The following is a 7,150-nucleotide window of genomic DNA, read 5'->3' as shown; positions in this document are numbered from 1 at the left end:
AAGATGGTTTTATCAACCAATGGGCCCAAACTCATATGGGGGGCCATGAAATTGTTCCGTTTGGCCTTGAAAATTCATTGGGAAATCAATTTCAGCAATATCGACAAGCCCCATCTTCTTCTTTTTTTAATTCTGAAGGGCAGGGGAGTGTATGGGCCTACTCGTGGGATTCGGACCCTATAAATGAAATTATAGACTGGCCTGCTTTTTGGGAGTCTTACTGGGGTGAGGGAGTTAATCTGAGGAGAGATTCCCCACAAGGCCCTTTAAACCTACCAGGGTATAATTATTCTCTCCAAACTGGGTCATCTAGTTCATATCACTCACTTACTCCTAACCTTCCCACGAACCAGTTCTCAAACCTCCCGATTTTCCCGTATTCGGATTTTGGCCATCCAGTTAATATCTCGAATATGGGTGAAAAAATTGGTGAGTATAAAGGGCAGGAATCAGGAGTTGGAATTGGTGGGGCTGGAAAGGATGAGGGGGTAGAGAAGGAAAAATCACTGGAGAAGGAAAGGGTAGATTTACTGAAGGGAGGCTCAGATGGTGTGCAAGAGGGTAGTCAGAAGGAACTTAGCCGTGGGGATGGAAAAAAAGTGGTGGATGAAGACCCTCTTTTAAACAAATCAAAGAAGCGTATTCCTAGAAGGTTTTTGGACTTGGATGATCCTGAGAATGAAATGGTTTTTAAGAAGCCCAGGATGATGGGTATTCCGAGGGCACCTAGGAGGAAATATGTAGTTGTCCAAGCATTGGAAGCACCTAAATAATGCAAGTATGACAAGTTTATCCCGGAAATAAGAAACATTATGCAAGAGATGGATAACAAGTATTAGGAGTAGGCGGATGCAAGGAAGCAGGAATTGGAAGAGAAGATCATAGCGGTATGTGAAGGTGAAGGCGAAGATGAAGATGAAAGCCTTGAGGCCGGGCTCAAGGGGCCTCAAGAGGAGCTATGAAGGTGATGTTCTGGAATTGTCGGGGTCTAAACTCTGCGGACTCCCCGACAATTCCATATCTGATTTGGTTGGTCCACAAATTTTCCCCGGAGGTGCTGTTTTTGATGGAAACAAAATCGGATGATAATGTAATATCGAAGGTTGCTAAAGTACTAGGATTTGGTAATTTTTTGTCATGTAATGCGGTGGGTTTAGCAGGGGGATTAGCTTTTATTTTGGAATCCATGTATGAAACTTGTAGTTTGTAATAGCTCTTCTAATTTTGTTATCTGTAAAATAGCTGATGTAAAAGAAGAGCAAATTTATGAATGGAAACTTATTTTAGTGTACGGATCGCCTTACATTGAACATAGACTGGAGGTGTGGAATAATATTTCTTTGAACATAAACCCGGAAGATGATAGGATTGTAGTATGTGGGGACTTTAATCAAGTGGAATTCATAGACCAAAAATTGGGAGGTTTAAAAAATATTCAGGGAAGGGAGGAGTTCTCTAGATGGAGGATGAATTTAGGACTGTTTGAAATCCCGTCGGTGGGGACTCGATTCACCTGGTGCACTAATAGGGCGGGGGATGAAAGGATATATGAAAGACTAGACAGGATATACTGCTCGGAGGGGTGGATGCAGGACCATTTAGAAGCGATTACTTTCAACCTTCCTATTATGGTGTCGGATCATGGACCTGGTTTACTTAATACGAATCCAACCCAATCAAGGAAGAAAAGATTAATAAAGATTGATTCATGGTGCTTAGACTTTGCAGAACCTAAGGAAATTGTCCAAGGTGTTTGGGAAAAAGTAGGGGAGGGATCACCTATGTTTAGAATTTCAAAACGATTATCGGAAGCTAGGTTCCAACTCTTCAAATGGTGTAAGGAATATAAAAGTAAGAAGGGAATTGTATGGGATGATTTTTCAAATCAGTGTGAAGAGGGGCAGTTGGATTTTTCTTCGGCTGATTTTGGTATGAAAGAAGAGGGTATAAGGAAGGAGGTGCAAGAAAAACATAAAGTCCAACTGGAGTACTGGAAACAAATAGCAAAAGGGAAGTGGACTACATTGGAAGATTCAAATAGTAAGTGGTTTTTTAGGAAAGCGAAATCAAGGAAAAGGAAAAATGAGATTCTCATGCTTAAGAATGATAAAGGAGAATGGAAATCAACTAAGGAAGGGATTCAGGAAATCATCCTAGATTATTTTGGGGGAATATATCAGTGGAGGCAAATGGGGGAAGAGGCAAATCAATGGGAGCCTCCGAGGTATTTAGAGGGTTGTCTACCAAAAATTTCGGAGGAGCAAGCAGATATGTTTCAGAGAAGAATATCAAGTTAGGAGATCAAGGAGGCGGTATTCCAATTGGGTCCTCTCAAAGCCCCTGGGCCTGATGGAATCCCAGCGATAGTCTATCAGCGGTACTGGAGCGTGGTTGGTTCTGAAGTGTCAGAGGCAGTGCAATACTTCTTTACTAAGGGTTTTTTGCTTAAAGAATGGAATGCCACTGTAATTTGTTTGATCCCGAAAGTGGAGAATCCTGAAGAGGCTTGCCAGTATAGGCCAATTAGCCTATATAATGTAGTTTACAAGATAATTTCGAAGGTACTGGTTAATAGATTGAAGCCTATACTGGATGGACTAATCTCCCCTTTTCAGAATGCGTTTGTGCCAGGAAGAAGGCTATCAGATAACTGTTTAATTGCGCATGAGCTGGTTACCTTGATAAAAAGGAAGAAAAGAGGGAATGAATTTCTAGCTGCTTTGAAGATTGATATGTTTAAAGCTTATGATAAAGTAAACTGGAGGTTCTTAGAATGGATGCTTGCTCAAATGAATTTCCCTAGGAGGAGTATTCATTGGATCATGCAATGTGTCTCCACGGTTTCGTACTCGGTTCTTATTAATGGTGAAGTTACAAGAAGATTTAAACCAAAGTGTGGACTGCGACAGGGGGACCCTCTCTCGCCTTATCTTTTCATCATGGTCATGGAGGTATTCTCGAGGATGATTATGCAGGCTCAAGAAAGAAGGCAAATCGTTGGAATTCAATTGTCGAGAAGAAGCCAGCCTATTTCCCATCTATTTTTCGCGGATGACTCCCTGCTGCTTTTTAAGGCGACCCCTCAATCATGCACGGCAATCAAGGAAGTGATCAAAGATTTTAGTAAGTTCTCAGGTGAGGTAATAAATTTCTCAAAGTCCAGTATTACGTTCAGCCCTAATACCCCCTACAGATTTAAAAGATATATGAGGAGTATTATAGGTATGTCTTCAGCGGATGAGTTTGGGAAATACCTGGGGATTAATGCGGAGATAGATGGAAGAAGTACTAATAAGTTCCGGCCTCTAGTGGAAAAAATTCAAAAGAGAGTAGGAGACTGGAAAAGTCTGGCGCTTTCTCATGCGGGAAAGATTCTTTTAATAAATTCGATCTTGGCTTCCATCTGCCAGCATATTATGTCTATTTTTCTTCTTCCGAAGAAGATAGCAGATAACATAAATAAAATTTTTGCTAACTTCCTATGGAGAAATAATGGTGAAAAATAGCCCATTCATTGGAGAAGAAGAGGAATGGTTGAGCTGCCTAATGGGATGGGGGGTCTGGGAATCCGAAATGTGAGGGCTTATAACATGGCTTTACTTACTAAGCAGGCAGTGAGAATCCATGAAAACAAGAACCTCTGGATTTCTAAAGTTATAAACGGTAAATATAAAGATTCACCAGTGTCCATCGGAATAAGGGGAAGAAGAATCCCGAATGCGTCATGGGGTTTGGAGTAAATATTGGTAATGGCGCAGGGACACGAATTATGGAGGATAAATGGGTACAGGGGGAGCCACTACAATTGAGAAATGGGATAGATCTTGTGGCAATGAATTTGAGGAAAGTGGAGGACTTAATGAACAATGAAAAGAATGGGTGGAATAGCTCTTTAGTATGGTCGATTTTCAAAAAGGAATCCGCAAATAGAGTTTTGGGAACGTATATTCCTAGATTTGAGAATCGAGGGGATGAATATGTCTGGAGATGGAAGGACAAGAGCTCGTTCAACACAAAGAGGTTGTATGCTTTTTTGATGGAGAAGTCAAGTGATCATGAGAGACTCGTTAAGCAACGGAAAAGTTGGAACAGAATTTGGGCCCTTCCAGTAAGACCCAAATGGAAAGTGTTCTTATGGAGGATAATGGAGAATTGCTTAGCGGTAGGCTCTAATATGGAAAAGAGAGGAATGGAGGTGCAGGGAGTATGTGTTCTTTGTCGGCAGGAAAAAGAGAATGAAGAGCACTTATTCAGGGACTGCCCTCTAATATCAAGAGTGTGGGCAGCCTCGTGGCTAGGAATCCAGACTCAAGGTGCAAGATTTATCCCAATAAGAGAGTGGATTGTCAATTTTGTGAACAAATTCTGGACCGAGGACGGGCGACAGAGTGAAAGGGGGATATGGCTATGTGCGTTATTGTGGGGCATATGGCTCCATAGGAACGAGGTAGTTTTTCGCAGGAATAACCCAAATCCTTTAGAAATTCTGCGTCAGACAGAAAATCTGGTGGCACAAGAGAAAATGAGATGGGCGAGTATGAAAGGGGAAGGAAACCTGTTGCCAATACAGGAGGCAGGTCTAAAGGATTTAAGATTCACTCATGGATATGGTATAGGGGGAGCATGCGAAATTATAGTGGATGGGGCATGGAAGAAAGTCAAGGGGGCGAGTGGTGCTAGAGCTGGTATATATAGGATGGGTGGCTAAAGAAAGCCCTGAGACGAGCATTATGGGTAATGCAATTGTGAAAGCAAACTCGGCGCTGCAAGTGGAAGGGCTAGCCGTATTAAGAGGACTGGAAGAAGCGCATGCAAAGAGAATTGCAAGAGTGAAAATACTTACAGATTCTACACAACTGGTCCAAGAATTACAAAAGTCATCGCCGCAGAGCCAGATTGCGAGGATATGCCAGGATATTTATAGAGTCTGTAAGCTGTTTAATTTTTGCGAAATAATTAAGGTAGATAGAAATAGGGTCAGAGAAAGCCACGATCTAGCAATCAAAGCTAGACAAGGGATTATTCTCTGAGTTGTATTTATTCTCTGTCTGTACTTGCTGTAAAAAAAAAAAAGGATATCCTATTCACAAGGACCCGTTGATTAAAATTAAGTCTAAAGTCGGCTAGTAGTTTAATCCTAAATATAGATATAAGGAAAAATTCTCAAGAAACTGCCCAACTATTACCCATTTTCTTTTATAAGTCCCAACTATTGATTATTCCTTGTAGATCCCAAGTTTACTATCATGTGATTTTCATAGGTCTTGTATTACTTATAATCGGTTTAGAAGGTAAAATTTCTAAACATTTACCATCTTCAAACACTTTCAGCAATTGACAGAGACCTATAAATTGGGATCAACGTTTAAAAATTTTACCTTCTAAACCGGTTAAAAGTAAGTCAGGACCTATAAAAATAACAATATGCTAAACTTAGGACCTGCAAGGAATAATTTATAGTTGGACTTATGAAAGAAAATGCGCAATAGTTGGGCCCCTTCTTGTGAATATAATGGGCTGATAGTAAACTAATTAAATTAATCTGAAGTAACTAAATAAACTTGGCGATAAAAAAAAGTAAATGGGAGAACAAAGAATAATATGAGATGTGGGATACTCGAATCGACCACTAATAATGTGACCAATAGATTGAATGGAATGAGAATTAATAGTTTATCAAGTATCCTAAACTACAAGCTGAGATACTCACAAAAATCGTATTATGATCAATTAGGTGACATAACTTATCAAACAAAAGCATAGATTATTAAATTTTAAGCACAAATCATCAAAAACCATTGCATAACATCACACTTTGAACTACAAGAACAAAGTATATAAATTTGATAACAATAAAAACCAATAATTTATTTTACAAGAACAATCATCAATCCATATTGGAAACATAATCAACCCAATAATAAACTCAATAGTTATGTAACCATAAACAAAAAATCAATTTTCAAACACAATTAAACTATTAATTCATACTAAAAGAGTTTCATCTAAGTCCTAAAAATAGAAAATTAGCCACTCATAATTGAATAGAGCATCACCCAATTATAAGAAACCGTGGCCGAAAATCTACTTGAAAACTTCAAGTCGTCGTTGCCTATTGCTTTCGCTGCTCTGCTTCGTTGAACATATTTCCTCACTGTCATCCTCTATTGATGATGCGTGTCTTCTATTTATTTTCTCCCGTCTCGTGCTACTCCTACTGATGTGTATAAACCCTTTTTTATTTGGAAAAATCGATCAGTATATTTTAAATACCCCAAACTATGGGCTATTCCTATACAATCCTAACTATTGGGGAGGTCCGCCACAAATATATCCACATGACTTGTAACTTGTTAGAAAGGAAATTTTTTTATTTTCTATTTCTCTTTTATTTTTATTTTTGATTACTACTCCCCCCACCACCATTTCAGCCACCCTCTCCCCTTCCTCTTCCTCCCCCATTCTAGCCAGGCCCGTGGCAAGGGGTGTGCAAAGTGCCCCTTTGCACAGGGCCCCAATTTAGAAAAGATTGGTTTAATTTTAGAGGGCCCAATCTTAAAAAAAATCTAGCCCAAGTCCTTCACCCTTCCTTCCTCAATATCACGCTTAATTCAGTAAAACATTGACTTTCCTCAAACTCATCCATCTATCTTGATTCACAAATCACTCCATGATTCACGACATTCACTTTCCTTAATCTTCAATTCTTTCAATTTTCTTTGATACTACATCAATTTTCTCTATTATCTATGGAAAGTTGGTTTTTTTTTCTCTCTCTAACCGATTTTTTTTTTATTTTTCCCCAATTTGAGATTGTCATTCATTATCAATGGCAAGAAAGGATTAATTTCGATTTTTCCTAATTTTTTTATATCAAACGGCTAATTTTTTAGTGGTATATATAAAGGGGAAATTATCAAGGTTCTTAACATCTACTTCTCAATCCTCAATCGGGTTCATTGAATTATCAAGTAAGTAGTATTTTGATTTCGATTTTTCTTCAATTATGCATGCTTATGCTTGATCTTAATTCTATTTTGAATTCGATTATCTTTTCTGCAATTTGTTCAATTATGTGGAATATTCGTATATACTTGATTTAATTTTGATTATTATTATTATTTTCTGCAATTATAAATCCCTATTCCAG

At 38.8% G+C, this 7,150-nt stretch overlaps 1 protein-coding gene across 1 annotated transcript; it reads left to right on the top strand.

Annotated features, from left to right (window-relative positions):
- Nucleotides 1–909: 909 nt before the first annotated feature.
- On the top strand, nucleotides 910–4,708 carry LOC104884775 (uncharacterized). The gene is made up of 5 exons (XM_010669469.1): nucleotides 910–1,054; nucleotides 1,243–2,292; nucleotides 2,404–3,140; nucleotides 3,612–3,663; nucleotides 3,759–4,708. Exons 1-5 carry the CDS (start codon nucleotides 910–912, stop codon nucleotides 4,706–4,708), a joined length of 2,934 nt encoding a protein of 977 aa, XP_010667771.1.
- The last annotated feature ends 2,442 nt before the right edge of the window (nucleotides 4,709–7,150 follow it).

Source organism: Beta vulgaris, chromosome 1 (assembly GCF_026745355.1).
Source record: "Beta vulgaris subsp. vulgaris cultivar EL10 chromosome 1, EL10.2, whole genome shotgun sequence".
NCBI classification, from domain to species: domain Eukaryota; kingdom Viridiplantae; phylum Streptophyta; class Magnoliopsida; order Caryophyllales; family Amaranthaceae; genus Beta; species Beta vulgaris.
This window is presented reverse-complemented; position numbering and strand designations above follow the sequence as displayed.

Excerpts from the sequence above, each read along its gene's own strand:
- LOC104884775 (XM_010669469.1), top strand. The coding sequence starts at position 910 with ATGAAGATGAAAGCCTTGAGGCCGGGCTCAAGGGGCCTCAAGAGGAGC. Across the intron at positions 1,055-1,242 it reads TCCACAAATTTTCCCCGGAG|CTGATGTAAAAGAAGAGCAA; the intron begins GTGCTGTTTTTG and ends TCTGTAAAATAG. Across the intron at positions 3,141-3,611 it reads TTAGTAAGTTCTCAGGTGAG|GCAGTGAGAATCCATGAAAA; the intron begins GTAATAAATTTC and ends CTTACTAAGCAG.